We start from the raw sequence: 23,968 nt of genomic DNA, 5'->3' as shown, positions 1-23,968 counted from the left end.
TCAGTTTGGCCACCAGGTCCCCCAAAGGAGAAGTGCCAGCAAGCCTGAAAGCAACCTTTGCCCCAACAGGCATGGCATTTGGATGAGTATCTTTGACTCTCTCTCCCCAGGTGCCAGATGAGATGCTTCTCTGCATGCTGTGTGACACAGGAGTTAGCTAATTTGGCTTGTGAGCATTCCCACAGGACATAAGACCCCCTGTGGGTGAAGCTTTCAGTCACTCCATGGTGGTACTTCAGCAGAGATCCATTAGAGGACACAAGGAGCCCACTGCCAAAATAAAGGACACCACAAACACTCAAAATACATGTGAGATTTAATCAAAGAAACAAACCAACCAACCAAAAATGTACAAAGTGAGTGGAAAGCAACAAAAGGCCAAATAAAAATAAAACACACACACAGAAAAAAACCCAAACACAATGAAAAGCAGCAGCACACACACACACACCCTCTCACCCCCCCACCACAGCAGGAGTGGCAAAGGGAAGGGATGCAGCACCTGGAGCTCCTTCCATGCAGGTCTCCATGTGCTGCAAGCCAACCACCTCCTCCCCATCCACCCTGGGGGTACCAACCATGGCCAGACAGTGCAGGGTCTGGAGCTCAGAGCCTCACAGACACTTCAGCTAGAGAGCAGACAACACAGGTGATGGTGAATGTTGGAATCACACAGGATTGGGTACTGCCTTTTGGCAACCCTTGGGCAGATCAGGGTACAGAGCAGCTCAAGGATGTGCAACTGAATGGGTTCAGCTGTATCTGGAAGGGTGGGGGAGGGTTGCTTCCACTTCTGCTAGCCTACAAGATGTAAATCTTCCAAGTGGAGGGAGGTGAGCATCACCACGTGCTTGTAACTCATTAAATAAGATACACAACTACCCTACAGACCACAGACTTCAGCCTTCTCTCAGCCAAAAGGGGGGGAAAAAATCAAATGCTAGAGAAAAGAATCCCAGAAGACTAAAAAATGATGTCTGAGTCCAGCTGAGGTGATGATGATGACTGCTCTAAAGGAGTAGTAACTAGAAGGCCAAGGTGAACATGAAGTCAATGCCACATCAGAATCACCATGAAAAATCTTGTGACATACATTCTGAGTGCCTTCACCAGGGCAAAGCTGGGGACTCCTCCACAGTGCCCCAGGATGTGAAGGCTTTTCCTCTTTGTTATCATCACTGCCCTTAACTACCTGTGATTCTAGGAGGAAGGAATTGATCCCTGCCACATCAGGGCAGATGGAAATGGGTTTGCACAGCCCATGCTGGCTGCAGCAGGAGAGGGGGAGAAAAACCTTGACTGGAAAAGCAATGGTGAGGCAGCTGTTTGCATGCCCAGCATCAGCAGTCTGAGCACAGCAGCAGCCTGGAGAAGCAAACCAGGGAACCAACCAGTGCTGCTTACACAGGCAGAGTGTTTATCAATAGCAAAACAATCAAACTCCTGCCCCTGATTTGCTCCAAGACTGCTCCTGCAGGCAGCAGTGAGCTGGAACTGTCTGCTTGCAGATCCTAAGTTGGGTTCCTTCTGTGTTTCTCTGAGGGGAAAAAAACCCCACATAAACCCTCCTAATTTTGGAGAGTTAACTCTTTAAACACATCCAACCTGCAGGCACAGTCTTCAAAACCCAGTGTGGAGCTTCCAGCAGGCTCCTACCAAGCACACATGGGGTTGAAAAATGGCCAGTTCTGAGGTACCTGTGAGATCTTCAGGAGGTTCTCACATGAACCAAGTGGCACTGGCATGATTTTCAGCTTCATGTTTCAGGTTTTCTGCCAGCTGGCAGAGAAAGCTGCTTGAATGGGACAGGCAAGTTAAAGAACCTCCTTCTACAGCCCAGCAAAAGGCTGCCTGCAGACAGACCTTGCTCTGTGCACCTCCATCTAGGAGTCCCAGAAAGAATTTGCTGACATTTAGCTTAAATATTAAGGGAGGGGGGAGGAAGAAAACAAAGATCAGGAAGTCTCCTGTAACATTAATGCCTAAATAAAACCACAACCCCTCAACAACTAACACTTAGCCAGCCAGTGTTTTACAATCTCCACTATGTGTGTGTGGGGGGGTTAATACTAATTAATTCCTATTTATGTAGCCTAGCATCTGATGGATGGCAGGGAATCCAATTAGTTTTCCATGACAGCATAGCTAGAGAGGCTCTCTTCAGTTGGCCAAAATGGATTGACTGGAAAGAAATTAATATTGATCCTAATAATTCCTCTAAGCTCAGCTGCCCATGAAAATAAGGCTGTAATTTGTAAGCAGGGGGAGTGGCAAAGGAAGCACCTGCTAAGAGGAGAAGAGCTTAAATGTGCTGCAAAGCTCAAAATCAGGGGGGTCTGGGGTTCAAGGAAGCATGTCCTGTAAGGAGCAGAGCTTAAATGTGCTGCATAGCTCAAAATGAGGAGATTCTGGTGTTGAAGGAAGCACCTCCCAAGAGGAGCAGAGCTTAAATGTGCTGCAAAGCTCAAAATGAGGAGATTCTGGTGTTGAAGGAAGCACCTTCCAAGAGGAGCAGAGCTTAAACTTGATGTTAAGCTCAAAATCAGGGGATTCTGGTGTTGAAGGAAACACATCCTGTAAGGAGCAGAGCTTAAACATGCTGCAGGGCTCAGAATGAGGAGATTCTCCTTGTTAGGCACACAGAGTAAGCTTAAGGTTAAAGTGTAAGAAGTAAAGAATGCAGCTTAAATAATTCTTCCAGCAGAGTAAGATGACATCAGTCAATACTGAGAAGGGAGCAAGAAGTGCCAGAGATCCTGAAGCTCCGCCTCACACAACAGACTCTGTGAAAAAGAAACCCCCACCAAAACCAAACCCCAACAACCCCAACCTTTTCCTCTATCAATGCTCTACTTTAGCAGTAAAGAAAAACTCAAAACATTGTCCCAGGAGTTTTATTAACCTCTCTCTCTCTCTCTCTCTCTCTCTCTATATATATATATATATATTATAAATGCTGTGTTTAGAGTAATTCAGGATTAAAATAGATAATTACTGGAACTAAGGGCTTAAGGTTCTCCCAGGGTTGAAAAAAAACACCCCTTTGAGCACTGTGGGTTTCCTACCCACTCCAAAACTGGACTCCAATGGAGAATTTGGTTAGGAAAGCAATCAAACCAAACCAAACCTAAAGGTTTCAGCATTCTTCATGCCACTCCTCACAGCTGGGCAGGTGCAGGGCAAGGCAGATGAACCTCCAGCAGGAACCAAACCAAACCAACCTAGGAAGCAATTATCGAGCCGGTTGGGTGAGCTGAGGCAAAGCAAGTTACGGGCAACTCCATCCGCAGCTGCTGGGTTTAGAACAGGGTTACAAACCATCTTGCTGGAGGGATTAGTTGATTTATTTCTTAAGAACCAAAACAGAGGGGATGGTCAACTTCCTTCCTGAAAGCCTCCTGGCTCAGTTGCGCACAGCCAGGAGCCAGTTCCTCCGCACCGCGGCCGCCGCAGAGGGCTCAGTTTTACCTCTGTCCCTTTGGTCCACTCACACAAATGTTATGAGGAGGGTCACAGGGTGGGGGAAACTCAAGCAACATTTTTTTTTGTTGTTGTGGGTTTTGTTTTGTTTTGTTTTATTTAAACACATGAAAGCACCAAGTCCACTCTTGGCCTGCAAGGCTGTGTGTGATTAACTGAAAAGAAAAGACAAAAGAAACAAAAGAAAGAACAACGTAAAAAAGAAGGTGAATTCAGGTTATGGCAAATTAAAACCAAAGCAAAAACGTAGCCAAATGTGTTAAAATGAACATAAAACACCACCACCACCACACAGGAAGGGAAGGGACAAACACTGAGGGCTCAAGGATGGGAGCGACCACCAGCGCGCCGAGCCCCACCACAGAGGACAACCTGCTTGGCAAGCTGCCTGAAGAGCTTAAACCTGCTGCAAAGCTCAAAACCAAGGGGTTCTGGGGTTCAAGGAAGCACCTCCTAAGGGGAGCAGAGCTTAAATGTGCTGCATAGGTCAAAATGAGGAGATTCTGGTGTTGAAGGAAGCACCTCCTAAGAGAAGCAGAGCTTAAATGTGCTGCCCAGTTATCCCACCACAGAGGACAACCTGCTTGGCAAGCTGCCTAAGGAGAACATCAGCACAGATGCTTTTAGTTCTCCTCCACACCTGCAACTCCTCCAGCTTGTACTTCCTGAAGCTACTAAAAACCACTGAGTTGAAAGAGGAGTTGAGAAAAGGGCCAATAAAGTCTCCTAAACATGGAAAGAAATCCACCCCCTCCTGAGCTCATGATGGATTCCCAGTTCTTAAAAGGTCCCAACATCTTGGTCCCTGAGCTTGGGATATGTCTCCATCCCCATCTCCATCCCCTGGGGAGCTCTGGGGCTCTCCTGGAAGTGATGTCCAGGCTCACACTTGGCTCTGCACAGCATCAGCTTCTCACTGGGCGAAGCCCAGCACAGCCTGGACCATGAGTTCTGCCAGAGAAAGCTTTGCTGCCAGTCTCTGAGGAGGACGCTGCCTGCCACCAGCTCCCACATCTCAGTTGTCTTCCTCTATTTCAGTCTGGTTCACAGAATCTCAGCATAGAGAGGGTTGGAAAGGAACTCTGGAGATCATCCAATCCAACCCCCTTGCTAAAGCAGGGCATACACAGCAGGATCACAATGGCCAGGTGGGTTTGGAAGCTCTCCAGAGGAGGAGACTCCACAACCTCTGTGGGCAGCCTGTTCCAGGCCTCCAGCACCCTCACACCAAAGATTTTCTCCTCCTGTTCAGATGGAACCTTCTGGGTTCCACTTTGTGCCCATTGACCCCTGTCTTGTCCCTGGGCACCACTGACCAGAGTCTGGTCCCAGCCTCTTGCCCCCCACCCTGTATCTCTTGCTGAGCATTGCTCATATCCCCTCTGGGACTGCTCTTCTCCAGGCTCAACAGCCCCAGGGCTCTCAGCCTTTCCTCTTTAGAGCTGCTCCAGGCCCCTCAGCAGCTTTGCAGCCTCTGCTGGACTCTCTCTAGCAGTTCCCTGTCTCAGTTGAACTGGGGAGCCAAAACTGGACAAAATACTCCAGTTATGGCCTCACTAAGACAGAGTAAAGGAATCGAACACCTCTTGACCTCTTGGTCACACTCTCCTTCATGCACCCCAAGATGCCATTGTGGTTGAAGGATCTCAGAAACAAAGCCAGCAGAGACATTCCTGCTGCTGGCCAGGGAGTACAGAAGTCCCCTTATGCCTGAGTGGTCTGTGGGGTCAACATCAAACCAGCCACAGTGGGATGGGAGAGGGCTGTGCTCTCTGTCACACAGGTTTCACATGACCTCCAGCTCCTTTGGATGCCTCCAAGATGAAGAAGAGGTCTGGGCAGGCAGGTCAAGGCCAAGGGGAGGGAGCTTCCTTTGAGTTTCTTTATTACAGATTTCATCATCCTGCTTAACCAGAAACCCCCAAATACTGCATTTTGAACTAGCTCATGAATCTGAAGCAAAAAAACCCAAACCTCAACCCCAAGCCCCAACCCACTTCTTCTCCCTAATTTATTCATTTTACTCCTGGTGCTGATGCCTTGCTCCAGAGCTGAAGACAGAACCCAGCCCAGCCCCACACCCAGACCACATCATCAATCTCCCCTCTTCCAGCTCAAAGCCATTGTCCCTCATCCTGTTCCTTCCCAGCTTTCCTGTAGGCCCTCTTCAGGTACTGGAAATCTAATCAGCAACATGAAGTCATCAAGAGCAAACTCAGAACTCAAAGTGTTGCTCCTCTGGATGGTTTTTTTGTTCCTTTCCATCACTGAAAGGCTGTGAAATCATTGCCACCAGCCCCTTCTGGAGCTGACAGAATGCAGTTCAGGCTCTTCAGCTCCATCATGCAAGGGGAAGGAACAAAACCTGCTGCCACAGCAGCATTAGCAGCTTGCATGATGGTGCTTCTTGTTCTGCTCATAGCCACTGATCCCTGAAGAACCGTTTCTTTTTCAGCCTCTTTGCCCCACTCCTATTCTATCATTTCACAACCAGGCAGCTGAAAGATTATTTATGTGCCACTGTCTCTTGCTGGCTTCAGCAGTGTCATTTAACTCCCAGCAAGCTAAGATGAGGATGGTGCCCTTAGGGGACAGAGCTTTCTGGTAAGCAGAACTGCCTTAGAGCCCTGTTCCATGAAGAATTTCCACTGCATCTCCACTCTGAGCTGCTGCTGCTTCCATCATTACAGCTCTGGCTCCAAAACTAAAACACCACACTCTCCAAAGAGGGTCCCAAGAGTATGGATCACAGTGAGGTTCACACTGTGGGAGACCTCATCTGTAAGGCATCACAGCTGTGTCAAGCGTGTCCCCACGCTTCTGCTGGGGAGAAGGTGCAGCTTATTTCTGTAGTCACCTTCCTTGCAGCTTGCTGTCACAGAGGTAAGGACAATCTCACATGACCCACAGTCTTTAAGAAATGCTCCCAAACTGTCAATCTCCCCCTACTTACAGCCCCAAGGGCTTCCCCAGGGCAGTGCCAGGACACAGCAGGGCCCTGTCTCTCCTCCCCATTAGGCAGAGTCAGAAGGGTAGGAATCAGGATTTCAGAATCCCCCTTTTCATTTGCTGCTTCGGCATCTGAGCAGACACCCAGCTCCCCAGCAGCAGAGGGGACAAGAATCAAGTTCAGACACTTACTTTTTCTTGTCTTTATCCTTCCTCAGTGGCTGCTGTGAGGTAGCCTGCAAAGATTGGGACTGCAAGGTCTCCACTGCCACTTTCCGCCTGTTGAAGGCGTTCATCTCTTCCTCCAGCTCCCTCCTCTTCTCCTCCACCTTCCTCTTCTCCTCTTGGTGTATCCTTTTTAAGTGCTCAAATTTCTCATGCAGCTGGTGGGAGACAAAGCCTCTGAGCATCACATCCAGCATCCACCCCCAACCCCAGAGCCACAGCCACACCTCCTGCCCCAATCCCCACTAACCCCCAGAGACCCAGCAGCTGGCACAGGGCAGCCAGCGTCCCTGCACCTCAGCACAAGTGACCTCTGGGCAGCCACAGAGGCTGGTGCTGGGCTCTTCTCACAGGTAATTAGTGACAGAACAAGAGAAATGGCCTAAAGCTACAACTGGGTAGGTTTAGACTGGATATTAGGAAGAAGTTTCTCCCAGCAAGAGTGGTCAGGTGTTGGCATGTGCTGCCCAGGGAGGTGGTGGAGTCACCAACCCCGGATGTGTTTGAAGGTGGTTTGGATGTGGAGCTTGGGGATATGGTTTAGGGGAGAACTTTTGTGGAGTAGGGTTATGGGTTGGACTTGGTGGTCCATCCTGGCAGCAATAACTGCGCACCTGAAGGATGGCCAAGGGCTCAGGTCCAGCCAGCATGGATTCAGGAAGGGCAGATCCTGCCTCTCCAACCTGATCTCTTTCTATGATCAGGTGACCCGCCTGGTGGATGTGGGGAGGCCTGTGGATGTGGTCTACCTAGACTTCAGCAAGGCCTTTGACACCGTCCCCCACAGCAAACTGCTGACTAAGCTGTCAGCCTGTGGATTGGACCACTACACTCTGTGCTGGGTTAGGAACTGGCTGGAGGGCCGGGCCCAGAGAGTGGTCGTGAACGGTGCCGCATCCAGCTGGAGGCCAGTCACCAGTGGTGTCCCCCAGGGATCAGTGCTGGGCCCTGTCCTCTTCAACATATTCGTTGATGATCTGGATGAAGGGGTAGAGTCAGTCATCAGCAAGTTTGCAGATGACACAAAGTTAGGGGCAGATGTTAGTCAATTAGAGGGTAGAAAGGCTCTGCAGAGGGACCTCGACCGACTGGACAGATGGGCAGAGTCCAATGGGATGGCTTTCAACAAGTCCAAGTGCCGAGTGCTGCACTTTGGCTATGGCAATCCCATGCAGAGCTATAGGCTGGGGTCGGAGTGGCTGGAGAGCTCCCAGACAGAGAGGGACCTGGGTGTGCTGATCGACAGCCACCTGAATATGAGCCAGCAGTGTGCTCAGGTGGCCAGGAGGGCCAATAGCATTCTGGCCTGCATTAGGAATAGTGTGGCCAGCAGGAGCAGGGAGGTCATAGTGCCCCTGTACTCTGCTCTGGTTAGGCCGCACCTTGAGTACTGTGTCCAGTTCTGGGCTCCTCAGTTTAAGAAGGACATTGAGACACTTGAGCGTGTCCAGAGAAGGGCAACAAGGCTGGTGAGAGGCCTTGAACACAAGCCCTATGAGGAGAGGCTGAGGGAGCTGGGATTGTTTAGCCTGGAGAAGAGGAGGCTCAGGGGTGACCTTATTGCCCTCTACAACTACCTGAAGGGTGGTTGTAGCCAGGAGGGAGTTGGCCTCTTCTCCCAGGCAACCAGCACCAGAACAAGGGGACACAGTCTCAAGCTGCGCCAGGGGAGGTTTAGACTCGAGGTGAGGAGGAAGTTCTTCACCGAGCGAGTCATTCGGCATTGGAATGGGTTGCCCAGGGAGGTGGTTGAGTCATCGACCCTGGAGGCGTTCAAGGGGAGATTGGACGTGGCACTTGGTGCCATGGTCTAGTCATGGGGTCTGCGGTGTCAGGTTGGACTCGATGATCCTCGAGGTCCTTTCCAACCTAAGTGATACTGTGATACTGTGATACTGTTTCTGTGATTCTTCACCAAAACCAGAGACAACAGAAGACATTCAGCTCTGCCTGGCACCACACATCAAACCAGGAGAAAGCCTGAGCTCTGGGGGAGTGCACTGAGGAGCCAGCTCAGCCTGCAGCCCTGCAACAGGGCTGGGGACATTGGGGACCCTTCTGTTCCTCATTAGTTTTGAAGGTGGGCCATTTATTTCCCCCACCACCACAGTCACAGCAGCTGTCCATGGCTTCACACCACTGACCTTGGGCACTCCACAGCCCAGCTGCCCCCTGGAGCATTCCTGCTGCCCAGAGAGCCTCCATGGGTGAGATCTACCTGACATGGGTGCTCCCCAAAACATCCTTCATTGCCCTTCACTCACCAAGCAGCAGCCAGGTCCCCTACACACAGCACAGGACTCTTCTGTTTCTGAGGCACCTAAAGCAGTGATGCTCTTCTGAAACCCCTACCCTGTGTCCCCTTCTCTGACTGGATGAAGCTCTGTGTGTTGGTGCTTTGGCAGATGAGGTCTGCCCAAGAGCTGCAAGTGCCTTCCAGCAGGCATAGGCTGCCCAGCCCCAGAGCTCCTGCTGGCTGCATTTTAGGCTCCTCTGAGAGGATCTGGCACACCCACCTCTCTCTCCTTCTCCTTCAGCTCTGCTTCTGTCTCCTTGACTTTGTTAACAAACATTTGTCTCATTTCTTCCTCCTTCTTCTGGAGCTCACCCAAGAACTCTTTCCTTTTAGTCTCGTATGTTTCTTGGAGGCTAGGGAAGAAAGCAAAACCAAATCCAGGCTCTTTGGAGAGCAGGGAGTTAGGGATGGGGATGTATAAAATGAGAGGGGAGGGAGAGGGGAGGGAGAGGGGAGGGAGAGGGGAGGGAGAGGGGAGGGAGAGGGGAGGGAGAGGGGAGGGAGAGGGGAGGGAGAGGGGAGGGAGAGGGGAGGGAGAGGGGAGGGAGAGGGGAGGGAGAGGGGAGGGAGAGGGGAGGGAGAGGGGAGGGAGAGGGGAGGGAGAGGGGAGGGAGAGGGGAGGGAGAGGGGAGGGAGAGGGGAGGGAGGTCAGCTGCAAACTTTGAGCCCAGCTCAGCAGGGCGGATACAGCTAAAGGCCTCTTTATTTTGGAGCGTCACTGCCAGATTGCTGCTCTGGCCTGCTGCTGGAGCCCGTGGAGGCTGCTCACCTGAAGGGCTGGCTGTCTGGGTCTGTGTCCTTGAAGCCCATCTCCTCCAGCTTGCACCTCCTGTAGAGCTCGTAGTGGCGGGTGTGGGTCTGCTCCCGCAGGTCCTCCATGTTCACCCGGATCAGCATCTCCCGCAGCTTCACGAAGTCGCAGTGACTTTCATTCTCCACTGGTGGAAGCAAAGGCACAAGTCAGGGGCGCTGCAGGTGTGGTGGGGGAAGGACAAACACACCTGCAGATTAATTCCAGGCTCTCCTCCCCTGGCCCCGCTGTCCCACCCAGAGCACACAGCCCCTTGGATGCAAGGCTTGCTGTTGACCCCGGCAGGAACGGGAGCTCCTGGTAGGAAAGAGTGGCCAACCCACCCGAGGCTGCAGAGGATGTTTCTGCACCAGTTGGCATAGGGCAGAGCTGGGGAGGGTGCCAGTGGATGCATGGGCACAAGGGAGGTCTGTAGTGGGGGCCCTTACCCATCCCCTTACCTTGCACCACTCCCCAGGGGTACTGCCGAGCTCTCACCAGCTTGTTCCCAACCTTCACCTCCTCTGTGCTGCCGACCACGGCGAAGGGCAGGTGAGCCTGCAACAGAGCCAAGGCCAGGGACGCAGTGCAGACAAGCAGGGAATGGGTTTGGGTGGAAGAGACCTTTAAGGTCCTCCTGTCCAACCATTAACCCAGTACTGCCAGCTCAACACTAAACCATGTCTTTCAGCATTACATCTCCGTGGCTCTGGGACCCCTCCAGGGGTAGGGTCTCCACCACTGCCCTGAGCAGCCTAGGACTTGACAGCCCTTCTGGGGAAGAAAGTGTTCCTCAGGCCCAACCTAAACCTCCCCTGGTGCAACTTGAGGCTGTTGCCTCTCATCCTGGGAGAGGAGACCAGCCCCCACCGCACTCCAGCCTCCTCCAGCCAGAAGGTCTCTCCTCAGCCTCCTTTTCTCCAGGCTGAACAATTTCAGTTCCCTCAGCTGCTCCTCACCAGACCTGTGCTCTACCCTTCCCCAGCTTCATTGCCCTTCTCTGGACTCACTCCAACACCTCAATGTCCTTCCTAGAATGAGGGGCCCAAAACTGACCCCCGTACTCCAGGTGTGGGCTCACTAGTGCTCGGTACAGGCACTGGTCCTGCTGGCCACACCATTGCTGATCAAAGCCAGGATGCTGGTGGCCTTCTTGGCCACCAGGGCAGATGTTGGCTCATATCCAGCATGGGTTAACCCCTCAGAGATGAGCCTGACCATTAGATCCCCCTCACTCTGCTGCACCAAGCCCTTCCTCTGCAGCCATCACTCTCCAACACTCAGAGCTGTCTCTACTACCCACTGGGACCTTAGAAGAGGGCAGCTTAGCAGCAGTGCTGGCTGGGCTAAACTAGATGGGGAAATATTGAAGGCACAGCAGAATCATCACTGCTGTCCCTCTACCCATTTGTCAGGTTGTTCTTTGCAGTCCCCACATGCCATGAGCAGGGCACTCCCTGCCTTGCAGAAGGCAGGAAGCCATCAGGAACCAGGCCTTGGCACAGCAGTGTGTGTGTGGGCACTGGCAGGGACATGTGCAGGATACAACATGTGCTCAGTGCTCTCCAAGGCTGCCAAGCAGCAAGGAGACAGAGCAGTGTCCTCAGCACTGCAGAAAGGAGCTGTGGAGCAGGGGCTTCAGCAGGATGAGGTGGACAAAAATCACAGAATCATAGAATTGTTTTGGTTGGAAAAGACCTTTAAAGGTCATCAAGTCCAACCATTCCCTGACTCAACCAAGTCTGGGGCTGAACACTGACAGGTTGAGAGAATTGGGGCTGTTCAGCCCAGAGGAGAGAAGACTCCAGGGAGACCTTAGAGCTGCATTTCAGTATCTGAAGGGGGCTACAGGAAGGCTTGAGAGGGACTGTTCAGAAGGGCCTGTGGGGATAGGACCAGGGGCAATGGTTTGAAACTGGAGCAGGGGAGATTTAAGCTGGACATCAGGAGGAAGTTCTGCACAGTGAGGGTGGTGAAACACAGGGACAGGTTGCCCAGGGAGGTGGTGGATTTGCTGTGGCCCTGTGCAGCCTGATCTAATTGGAGCTGTCCCTGCCGACTGCAGGGGGTGTGGACAAGAAGACCTTTGAGGGCCCTTCCAACCCAATGAAATCTGTGAATCGTCCCTCAGCACCAGATCTCTGCCTCTTTTAAACACCTCCAGGGAAGGGGATTCAATCACCTCCCTGGGCAGCCTGCTCTAGTCCTTGAGAACCCTTTCAGGGAAGAACTTTCTTTCAATGTCCAACTTAAAGCTCCCCTGGTGCAAGCTGAGGCTATTTCCTTTCCCTGGGAGGAGACACCAACCCCGCCAAGCTTCAACCTCCTTTCAGGGAGCTGTAAAGAGTGAGAAGGTCTCCCCTCAGCCTCCTGTATCTCCAGACTAAACAATTCCTCACATATAAGAAGAAAGGGAGTCAGAAGGGTGGAACTGGTGGAGAAGAGGTCAAAAATATTTTCATTGGAGGGGTTGGGAAGCAAATCCAAGCAAGCACAAGTCGTGGTTTTTTCTCCCCAGTGCACACAGCTTGCAACTGTTTTACCAAGAGTCCATCCTTCAATTTTTTGATTAATTCATCCAAAAAAAAAGAACTAACACTGATATAGGCTGGGCAGGGACTGGCTTGAGAGCAGCCCTGAAGAAGAGTTCTTGGGGGTGCTGGGGGAGGAGAAGCTCAACAGGAGCCAGCAGTGAGCACTTGCAGCCCAGAGAGCCAAGCAGAGCCTGGGCTGCAGCAAGAGAAGTGTGGCCTGCAGGACCAGGGAGGTGATTCTCCCCCTCTGCTCCACTCTGCTGAGACCACAGCTGGAGCTCTGTGTCCAGTTCTGGAGCCCCTAGGACAGGAAGGATCTGGAGGTGCTGAAAGGTGTCCAGAGAAGGGCCACAAGGATGAGCAGAGGGCTGGAGCTGCTCTGCTCTGGAGACAGACTGAGAGAGATGGGGTTGTGCAGTCTGGAGAGGAGAAGGCTCCCTGGAGACCTTCTTGTGGCCTTTCAGTATCTGAAGGGGACTACAAGAAAGCTGGGGAGGGACTTTTGAGGCTGTCAGGGAGTGATAGGACTGGGGGGATGGAGCAAAACTATAAATGGGGAGATTCAGATTGGATGTCAGGAAGAAATTGTTCCCCATGAGGGTGGTGAGAGACTGGCACAGGTTGCCCAGGGAGGTGGTGGCAGCCTCATGCCTGGCGGATTTGAAGGCCAGGCTGGATTGTGGCTCTGAGCAACCTGCTGTAGAGATGTCCCTGCCCATGGCAGGGGGGTTGGAACTGGCTGAGCCTTGAGGTCCCTTCCAGCCCTGACAGTTCTGTGATTCTATGATAAATTTTTGTCATTATCTAAGTGATCCAGAAATCAATTGGCTACTGAAACTGAAAAGGGAAAAAGGAAGAGGAGGGTGTGAAAGAAAGGCAAAGCTGTGAATCAGAACCTGCTCTGCAGGAAAGTGTTCATTGTGAGCTGCTTTGTAATAAAAAAGTTAACATGGAAAACACTGCAGCTGCTGCTAGCTTGGACCAGATGATCCCTGAGCTCCCTTGCAAGCTGGCATTCTGTGAGAGTACAACAGCCACACTCTGATGTGGGAGACAGGAAGCCTCCAACTGTTTTGCACATTCATCAGCCAGGTCTGAGTTTGGTCTCTGATCTTCTTTTGAATTTGAACTTTGAACCCTGAATTTTGAGGACAAAGTAGAGCTTCTGATTTTTTCTCCTTTGTTGTAAATGGAGTTTTCTCTGCCTTGCCTCCATAGGTCAGGAGATTTATATTAATCTTAACTGTAAAGTTTGCTTCCAAGCTTCTCCCCTCCTCAAATGGAGTCACCCAAAGAAAGCAGACAGAATGCACTTTGGAGAGAAGGATTCATCCCAAACTTAATAAAAGAGATTTCAGAGCTGAGCTGAGCTCCTCCAGCCAGCCTACAGATTAAAGGATAGGATAGGATAGAATAGGATAGGATAGGATAGAATAGGATAGGATAGGATAGGATAGGATAGGATAGGATAGGATAGGATAGGATAGGATAGGATAGGATAGGATAGGATAGGATAGGATAGGATAAACCAGGTTGGAAGAGACATTTGAGATTGAGTCCAACCCATCATCCAACACCATCTAATCAACTAAACCATGGCACCAAGCTCCCCATCAAGTCTCCTCCTAAACACCTCCAGGGATGGTGACTCCACCACCTCCCTGGGCAGCACATTCCAATGGCCAGTCACTCCTTCTATGAAGAACTTCTTCCTAACATCCAGCCTGAACTTCCCCTGGTGCAGCTTGAGACTGTGTCCTCTTGTTCTGGTGCTGGTTGCCTGGGAGAAGAGACCAACCCCCAACTGGCTACAACCTCCCTTCAGGTAGTTGTAGAGAGCAAGAAGGCCTCCCCTGAGCCTCCTCTTCTCCAGGCTAAGCAACCCCAGCTCCCTCAGCCTCTCCTCACAGGGCTGTGCTCCAAACCCCACCCCAGCTTTGCTGCCCTTCTGAACGCCCCAGCCTCAGGGGGACTGACTGATCTCCAGCTCAGCTTTCCAATGGATTTCAGTGTCTGGACAGCCCTGATGAAACTTGCCCTTCAGGTGCATTCTGGGGGCTGGGCAGCGTGGCAGTGCCCAGCCGCGGTGGCGAGGCGGCCGGCAGCAGCACTCACGTTCATCACCGAGTTGATCTCAGCCACTGCCTCATCGTCGGTGGGGAACTGATAGATCTGCACACCATTGCTGACCAGCTCGCTCATGATCTTGATCTTAAACTTGTGCAGCTCACTTTTGGAGATGGTGTCTGCTTTGGCAATGATGGGGATGATGTTCACCTGCAGTGGAAGGAAGGAAGAAGAACAAGAAGCGGGTGAGCAGCAGGGCAGGGAGCAGCTCGGCTGGGTTGGTGCTCGTGGGGGGATTTGGTCACACAGTGACAGAATCGTTTGGGTTGGAAAGACCTCTGAGATCATACAGTCCAACCATCAACTTCATACCACCAGGGCCACCAAACCATGTGCCCAAGTGCCATGGCCACAGGTTTCTTGAACACCTCCAGGGACGGGGACTCCAGCACCACCTCCCTGGGCAGCCTGTGCCAATCCCTGACCACTCTTGCAGCAAAGAAATTATTCCTAATCTCCAACCTAAACCTCCCCTAGTGCAGTTTCAGGCCATTTCCTCTCCTTCTATCACCTGATACTAGGGACAAGAGGCCAAGCCCCACCTCACTCCAACCTCCTTTCAGGGAGCTGTAGGAAGCAATGAGGTCTCCCCTCAGCCTCCTTTTCTCCAGGCTGGACAACCCCAGATCCCTTAGCTGCTCCTCATAAGACCTTTCACCAGCTTCACTGCCCTTCTCTAGAGCCACTTCAGCCCCTCAATGTCCTTCTTGGAGTGTGGGGCCCAAAACTGATCCCAGTATTCAAGGTGTGGCTTCACCAGTGCTGAGTACAGGAGACAAACCCCACCGTAGTCCTGCTGGCCACGCCGCTGCTGATCCAGGCCAGGATGCTGGTGACCTTCTTGGCCAGCTGAGCACACTGCTGGCTCATTTTCAGCTGTTTGTCAACCACCACCCCCAGGTCCCTTTCCACCAGGCAGTTTCCAGCCACTCTGCCCCAAGCCTGGAACCTTCATGGGGTTGTTGTGACCTAAGTGCAGCACCCAGCACTTGTCCTTTTTGAACCTGACACAAGATTCTGGGTCCTACCACAGTGGCTGCTTTACATCCCATAAAGCCAGCAAGCTTCTGCATGCAAGCTGCAGCACAAGCCCAGCTGAACACTAGAGGGAAGAGTTTCCCAGGACTAATCAGGCTCCAAGGCTTCCAGATAAAGCAAAGATGAACACCTTGTGATAAATGCAGGAGGAGCAGATCAAAGCCTCTGCTCTCACCTGAGTATTTTGTTACACACGTTGAGACAATATCAGCTGTCACACCTCCACTTATCACCTACCCCCTTCTGGCTGTGCTGACAAGTTGTTTGAGAGGAGAAGCTCAAGGAATTGTTACAGTGAGCTGAGGGAAAGCCTTCCTGTGCTTAAGGAGAAAGTGCAGGGACTCCCCTCAGATGCTTTCAAAGTAGCTGCAGATCCTTCCTGAGGACTCCCTGAGCCTCTCTGAGAGGGTCACAGCTCATGCCTGCTGTGTGGATGACATGAACCACCTGGGAAATGTGCAGGGTGCCAGACAGGAGAAATCTTTTCACAGATTGCACTGAGTTGGAAGGGATCCTCCAAGGGCATCTTGTGCAACCCCCCTGCACTCAGCAGGGACACCTCCAGCTAGATCAGGCTGCCCAGGGACACAGCAAGTCTGATGCTGAGTGTCTCCAGGGATGGAGCCTCCACCACATCCCTGGGCAGCCTGTTCCAGTGTTTCACCACCCTCATGGTGAAGAACTCCCTCCTGATGTCCAACCTACATCTCCCCTGCTCCAGTTTCAAACAATTGCCCCTGGTCCTATCCCCACAGGCCCTTCTGAACAGTCCCTCTCAAGCCTTCTTGTAGGTCCCCTTCAAAGACTGAAATGCTGCTCTAAGGTCTCCCTGGAGCTTTCTCTCCTCCAGGCTGAACAATCCCAGCTCCCCCAGCCTATATTCCTAGCAGAGGTACTTATGCTGGATACACCAGAACCAGATGCAGTATTCAAGGTGGGGTCTCACCAGGGCAGAGTAAAAGGGCAGAATCCCCTCTCTTGCTCTGCTGGCCATACTCCTATTGATGCAGCCCAGGATATGAATGGTTTGGGTTGTAACAGGCCTTTGAAAGTCATCTAGTCTAAGCCCCCTGCAGTCAGCAGGGACATCTTCAGCTAGATCAGAGCCCTGTGAGGTTTCTCTCTCCACTCTTACACAAAAAATGTTTACTTGGGGTTGCAGACACAATCCCAGAGCCACATTCTTCTGCCACATGGTGGAAGAGCATTCTTCTCTATGCAAAGAAGTTGCCTACTGGAGTGTGGCAGGAGTGCAGTGTCCCCTTGACTGTCAGTCCATGTACTGGAGGTCTTTGCCAGAGCTGAAACTGTGGCCAGAGGAAGTCTGTGCTCCAGACAAGACAACGACCTCACAAACAGACAGAAAATGCACCTCCTGAGCCATCCTGACCACAGAGTTATTTCTTGTCTCCAAAAGGAAAACTTACCAAGGAGGTGCTGAAATCAGGCAGCTGGGAGGAAACAATTCTGCTAATAAAGGCTACAGGCATTGCCACAGCTGGATTTGTCCCCATCTCCAAAGCATTCCCAGATGCAGGCCCCAGTGAAGCCAGCAGGCAAATCCTACCTCGGAAAGCAAGCAGCAGAGGCACAAACCAGCCCAAAGCAGCCCAGTGACCCATCTGGCATGTGGCAGCTCATGAAGGGCAAGCAATCAGCCACACCACAGCTCATAAACAGCACCCACTGGCTGGAAATCATCCAGGGAGCCCTGGGATGCCCAAGGCAGCACAGCAGGGCAGATTAAATCGATAAATCACCTTCTCATCTGACACAGATGCAGTTTTCACAGGCTCACAGGATGTTAGGGAGTGGAAGGGACCTCTGGAAATCATCCAGTCCAACCCCCCTGCCAGAGCAGGACCACAGAATCCAGCACAGGTCACACAGGAACACATCCAGACAGGGCTGGAAAGCCTCCAGAGAAGGAGACTCCACAACCTCTCTGGGCAGCCTGCTCCAGGGCTCTGTGAGCCTCACAGTGAAGAAGTTCCTCCTCATGTTGAGGTGGAACCTCCTGTGCTGGAATTTATATCCACTGCCCCTTGGCTTATCCCAGGGTGCAACTGAGCAGAGCCTGTCCCCTCCCTCTTGACTCAGACATTGATAGACACTGATTAGATCCCCTCTCAGTCTTCTCCAGGCTAACCAGCCCCAGGGCTCTCAGCCTCTCCTCATCAGGCAGTGCTCCAGCCCCTTAATCACCCTTGTAGCCCTCCCTTGGATTGTCCCCAGCAGATCCCTGTCCCTCTTGAACTGGGGAGCCCAGAACTGGATGCAATATTCCAGGTGTGGCCTCACCAGGGCACAGTAGAGTAGGAGGAGAACCTCCCTGGATCTGCTGGACACACTCCTCTTAATGCACCCCAGGTTTTATTTCCCATATTAATCTTATTTATTTATCTCTCCCTTTCCCCAGTTTAAACCCAGTGGAAAGCCAGCCCCTGGCAGATCACAGGTGTTGCCCACCCACCCACCTACCAGCCAGACCCATCTGACCTACCTAGAACCAACTTCTGAAGATGCTTTTGGCCCTCTGGCTGTAACTAACCACCCTGCACAACAGCTGCCCATGAGCTCAGCCAAACAAATATTGCTTTACAGCTGTTTACAAACCTGCTTTAGCCAGAAAGGGTTGGGTAAATTTCACACCACAAGCAAGATTCAGTCTTGAAATCAGCACCCAGATTGAAGAGCCTGCCCAGCACCTGGTGCTGTGTCAAAGCACACTGATCCAGGTCCCTACAAAACCCCTTGGGAAACCAATTCCAGAGGCTGAGCCAGCAAAGCTTTGCCCCTGCTACACCTCTGGCCAGGAAGATGATCAGAGGGCAGGAGAACCTCCCCTGTGGGGACAGGCTGAGAGGGTTGGGGCAGTTCAGCCTGGAGCAGAGAAGGATCCAGGGACACCTTAGAGCAGCCTTCCAGTACCTGAAGGAGGCTACAGGAGAGCTGGGGAGGGACTTTTTACAAGGGCTTGCAGTGAGAGGACAAGGGGGGTTGGATTTAAGCTGGAAGAGGGCAAATTTAGACTGGATATTGGGAAGAAATTCTTTCCAGTGTGGGTGGGGAGACACTGGAACAGGTTGCCCAGGGAGGTTTTGGATGTCCCCTCCCTGGAGGTGTTCAAGGCCAGGTTGGATGAGGCCTTGAGCAACCTGGGCTAGTGGGAGGTGTCCCTGGCCATGACAGGGGGTTGGAACTGGATGATCTTTAAGGTCTCTTCCAACCCAAACCATTCTATGAAGCTATGATGATTCCCCTCCCTGGGCTCCATCCCTCAGCTGTAAAACAGTGGCCACCAGCCACACTGAGCTTGCCAAGAGGAAAGCCAGGTTCAAGGTATACTCTGGTGGCTGCAGACATGAGTCAGTGCATGTCACCTCTCTGCTCAGCCATGGGAATCAGCTGCTGTCACCAGTCTGGGGCAGACAGAAAGCTGCCCAGGGTTTGCTTACACCCCAGCATGCTCTGCACACACACAGTGGCCCCCAGGCACAAGGTTCACATGCCCTGCAAAGGAGCACAGCACAGGCAGTCACCACAAATCTCTAAGGAGTGCCTGGAAAGGACTTTGATGTCCTGGGATGACACCACTGGAGAAAAAATGAAACCTAAACCCCCTGATACCCAGAAAAGAGTCATGGTCTCTGCTTGCTTATCCATTTCCATGTGCCTGCTTGTGTGAGGCCACCACACCATGAAACCCAAGATGCTCTCACACTGTGGTAAGAAGGGAGATGAGAGCAAAGGGATAAAATGACTTCAGAGAGGATTATTTAAGTGGAGGTTTAGAAGTATAAAAAGCTTGAGTGAGCACCAAGTTCCTATCTCTGCACAAGCACAAAGGATTTATTTTGGTCCTACCCAAGGACCACATGAAAGGCAGCCAGGAGGAGATGTGAGAAGTAGGGAATGCAGAAAGGAAGGCAGAGAAAAGCTTTGTGGGACCACCAGCACCAAGGGGAATCGTGCAAAAGCTTTCCTCCAAACATATTTCTGGGAACATGTAATGCTGGCAGCACACCAAGAGACAAGAGTTTATGAAGGGAAAGTTTCTGGATTGCTGATGAAGTCAGTGTAACAGCTACCAGGGCTGCAGCCAGCCCCACTGCAATGGGAAACCAGTGCCTGCTCTGGAGCAGGGCCAAGCAAAAGCAGGCCAACAGCCCCGGGTGGCCAGGGCAAACAGCAGGCACTCTGTGAGGGGAAGCTCTGCCCACCAGGAAAGTCCAATAGAGCTGCATGAGGACAACCAGCAGGAGAAGAGGCTTGCCCTGAGTGTAATCCAGGGCATCCCCTGTTTCTGGGGGTCACAGTTGCCTTGCCTGCCCTCTTTGTTAACTGCTCAGTATCTGCCATCTGAAAGTCTCTCACCTTGCAGCTAAGAGACTGCTCTGAAAGACAGGAAATTCTCATGAAGAAGATGTGCTGCTGCTACCAGTGACCTCTGAAGCCTCCTGCAGCTGCTTGGAAGCCAGCTGGAACAACCAGAAGTGTGTCAGAAACCTCCTCTGAGCTGCAGCAATGTCAGTGGTAGCCAGTGAAGTAACCCACTGGTCCCTAAGGCACAAACAACTCCCACCTGGACCCTCTCATTATGGACAGAGAAACAAGCCTGAGCTGGACCCTCTCATGACCCACTTGTAGGATTTCTATCACCTTGAGAACTTATCAGAATATTTACACTGCCAGAAGATACTGTGATCTCCTGTCCAGATCAGCTGGCACCAGCAGCAGTGACACTGAGGGACACACTCCAGACTTCCAGCTAGCTGGGAAACAGCTTTGTCACCTGGTGACTTTCAGGAAAGCACAGGACCTGAGCAACCTATCAGTGCAGATGAAGCACCTCTCCTACAAAGACAGGCTGAAAGAGTTGGGGCTGTTCAGCCTGGAGAAGAGAAGGCTCCAGGGAGACCTTGGAGCAGCATTTCATTATCTGAAGAGGACCTAGAGGAAGGCTGGGGAGGGACTTTTTAGAAGGACCTATGGTGATAGGATGTGGACCAATGGCTTGAAACTGGAGCAGTGGAAATTTAGGTTGGACATCAGGAGGAAGTTCTGCACAATGAGGGTGGTGAGACACTGGAACAGGTTGCCCAGGGAGGTGGTTGAGGCTCTGTCCCTGGAGACGTTCAGCATCAGACTTGCTGTGTCCCTGTGCAGCCTGATCTAGTTGGAGGTGTCCCTGCTGAGTGCAGGGGGGTTGCACAAGATGCCCTTGGAGGATCCCTTCCAACCCAATGCTTTCTGTGAACACATAGGAAGGCCTCCAGCCCATACAGAAGGAGCAAAACCTTCCATGTGCCAACCGACCAACAAGACACAGCACCGCTTCCACAAAGAGGGACCATGGCCTTCTCCAAGTCCTTACCTTGCTGTCCAGCTTCTTCATGGTCACCAGGTCCAAGGACTTGAGGGAGTGGCCGGTTGGGGTGATGAAGTAGAGGCAGACATGAATCCTGGTGTCGTGGTAGTTGAAGAGGGAGCGGCGGATCTTCAGCTCCTCTTGCAGATAGTTTTCAAACTGCGTATCAATGTACTCAACGATGGGCCTGTAACTAAAACCAGACCATTAGCAACCCAGGCACTGCTCAGCCCAGCCCTTGGGAGGCTCAAGCTCTCCCAGGCACGCCGTGGCATCATCTGAAAAGCACCCATGAGATCCCTCACACCAAAAAATGTGCGGCATTTACACGCAGACCTTCTCATCCACAGGGTGCTGGAGGCTCCTGAGCCTGCCTGAGGATAGTGGAGCGTGGGAAGATGACTACTTACACACCATGCCCAGGCCTCAAGGCTGAGCCATCTGGCTGTAGCAGTGCAACATGACCAAGGAAAGACCTTGGAGTCCCAGAAAGCCTTTACCTGGGGCTTAACTGACATGTTTGTTGTAATTAAATGAGACAGATCCAGAGACAACGAGTGCTGGCAGGACAGATCATTCCCAATGCTGCACTGAGGACAGCTTGCTAACTGCACACACTCCTGGAGAACACCAGTCTCTGCTGGGAATCATAGAATTGTTAGGGTTGGAAGGGACCTCGAGGATCAGCCAGTTCCAACTCCCCTGCCATGGGCAGGGACACCTTACACTACAGCAGCTTGCTCACAGCCACATCCAGCCTGCCCTTAAAAACCTCCAGGGATAAGGCTTCCACCACCTCCCTGGGCAACCTGTGCCAGTGTCTCACCACCCTCATGGGGAAGAACTTCTTCCTAAAGAGGAAGAGTTCCTATGACCTCTATTTCTTTTGCTCCCCAACCAACTACACTCAGCAGTTGGGTGTTTGGTGGTTTTTTAGCTCCTCAACCTCTACAGCCAGCCCCCAGAATCAGAGCCACTGCACGAAAGCTACTCCCTGAAGGGCAGCACGGACACCTCCTCCGCCCCCCAGCGAGCAGGACCACAGGCAGCTCAGGACGACAAGCCCCAGAGGCAAGCCCAGAAATGGCAAGCAGATGGCACAAGACCTGCCTTTCATCTTTATTGATCTGGTCCCCAAACCCCACGGCGTCCACGATGGTCAGCTTGAGGTGGACGTTGCTCTCCTGCAGGTCGTAGGTGCGCGGCCGCAGGCGCACGGTGCTCTCGTAGTGGCTGGCTTCCTCGGTCTCAAAGGTGGTGTTGAAGAGGGTGTTCATGAGAGTGGATTTCCCAATGCCAGTCTCACCTAAGGAGGAGATACCACCAGCTTGCTGCAGCCTCAGTTTGTCACAGCTGCTTCAAAGGAGGTTAATGACAAGGCAGAGGTAAATGACACTGTGAAAGGTTACCGCAGACTGCTTGCAGACAGCTGGGGTGTGGGCACAGAGGGAACTGCATCCTTGAAGGCCACCCATGCTTCCCACAATCACACAGCCAGTCTGGCTGGAAAAGACATCTCACTAAGTCCTCCCCTAACAGCTGCTAAACCATGTCCCCAAGTGCCACAGCCACATATTTCTTTGAACACCTCCAGGGATGGGGACTCCACCACCTCCCTGGGCAGCCTGTTCCAGTGCCTGACCACTCTTGCAGCAAAGAAATTGCTCCTCATCTCCAACCTAAACCTCCCCTGGCACAATTTAAAGCCATTTCCTCTCATTCTATCACCTGATGCTAGGGAGAAGAGAACAAGCCCCATCTCACTACAGTCTCCTTTCAGGGAGTTGTAGAGAGCAATGAGGTCTCCTTTCAGCCTCCTTTTCTCTAGACTTAACACTCCCAGTTAGAATAGAATAGAATTAACCAGGTTGGAAAAGACCTTCAAGATCATCAAGTCCAACCTATCCCCCAACACCATCTAATCAACTAAACCATGGCACCAAGGGCCTCATCCAGTCTCTTCTTAAACACTTCCAGTGATGGTGACTCCACCACCTCCCTGGGCAGTTCCTTCAGCTGCTCCTCACCAGCCCTGCTCTCCAGATCCTTCACCAGCTTCATTACCCTTCCCCTGACCCACTCCAGCCCCTCATTGTCATTGTTGTATTGAGAGACCAAAATTGAATCTAGGATTTGAGCTGTGGCTTCACCAGTGTCCAGCACAGGGGGACAACCACTGCTCTGGTCCTGCTGACCACACTCCTGCTGGTACAGGCCAGAATGCTGTTGGACTTCTTGGCTATCTTGGCACACCCTGGCTCATGCCCAGGTGGCTTCCATGCAAAGCTAACTCAGAGCACTTTGGGTTCATTTCCCCATTGAGGACAACACACCAAACCACATCAATTTCCTTTCCAGGTGCCCTGACTTTGCTTGGGATCCTGCACCAGACAAGCTGTGCAGAGCACCAAACCACCCCAGCAAGGCAGCAGCTGCTTGAGAAGGAGCAAGAAGTCCTGCTCTGCTCTGAAGAGCTCCAGCTGCACAGGGAGATCTTGCAACTCAGCTGCTTTCATCTCTCACTGCTCTTGATTTAGGTGTGGAAGGGACTGGAACATCTCCCTTATGAGGAATGGCTGAGAGAACTGGGGCTTTTTAGTTTGGAGAAGAGCACACTGAGGGGGATCTTATCAATGCTGGGCAATCCTTAAAGGGTGGGTGTCAGGAGGATGGAATCAGGCCTTTTTCATTCATGCCCAGTGACAAAGGAGAATGGGCACAAACCTGAACATAAGAAGTTCCATCTAAACATGAGGAAGAGATTCTTTAAGGTGGTGGTGTCACCATCCCTGGAGGTGTTCAAGAGGGGACTGGATGTGGTACTTGGTGCCATGGTCATGAGGTCATGAGGTCTTGGGTGACAGGTTGGACTTGATGATCTTTGAGGTCTTTTCCAACCTTGGTGATTCTGTGATTCTAAGGGTGGCAGAGCACTGGAGCAGGCTGCCCAGAGAGGTGGTGGAGAATCCCTCTCTGGAGACATTCCAAATACACCTGGATGTGTCCCTGTGTGACCTGTCTGAGCAAGGGGGACGGACTGGATAATCTCCAGAGGTCTCTTCCAACCCCATGCTGTAATTCTGTGATTTCTGGAGCTTCCCTTCAGTATTTCTGCTCCTTTCAAGGCTGACCTGTTGCCCCATGATTCTTCATGCCAG

The 23,968-nt window shown here is 52.0% G+C and overlaps 1 protein-coding gene across 5 annotated transcripts in view; it reads right to left on the bottom strand.

Annotated features, from left to right (window-relative positions):
• SEPTIN8 (septin 8) overlaps positions 1-23,968 on the bottom strand; it is a 63,978-nt gene that overhangs the window by 13,507 nt on the left and 26,503 nt on the right. For 3 of the 5 annotated variants that reach the window (XM_068157920.1, XM_068157906.1, XM_068157929.1), the window contains 7 exons: positions 21,921-22,116; positions 20,817-21,003; positions 14,390-14,551; positions 10,202-10,298; positions 9,720-9,888; positions 9,171-9,303; positions 6,622-6,812 (listed from right to left, as the gene is read on the bottom strand). In XM_068157920.1, the coding sequence (XP_068014021.1) occupies positions 6,622-6,812; positions 9,171-9,303; positions 9,720-9,888; positions 10,202-10,298; positions 14,390-14,551; positions 20,817-21,003; positions 21,921-22,116 (1,135 nt within the window). Of the gene's footprint in view, positions 1-298; positions 3,636-6,621; positions 6,813-9,170; positions 9,304-9,719; positions 9,889-10,201; positions 10,299-14,389; positions 14,552-20,816; positions 21,004-21,920; positions 22,117-23,968 lie in introns of those variants that run through there. The other 2 variants (XM_068157939.1, XM_068157911.1) reach the window with 2 other exon arrangements.

Source organism: Melanerpes formicivorus, unplaced genomic scaffold (assembly GCF_026170545.1).
Source record: "Melanerpes formicivorus ecotype bairdi unplaced genomic scaffold, bMelFor1.0.p_v2 SCAF_2, whole genome shotgun sequence".
NCBI classification, from domain to species: domain Eukaryota; kingdom Metazoa; phylum Chordata; class Aves; order Piciformes; family Picidae; genus Melanerpes; species Melanerpes formicivorus.
This window is presented reverse-complemented; position numbering and strand designations above follow the sequence as displayed.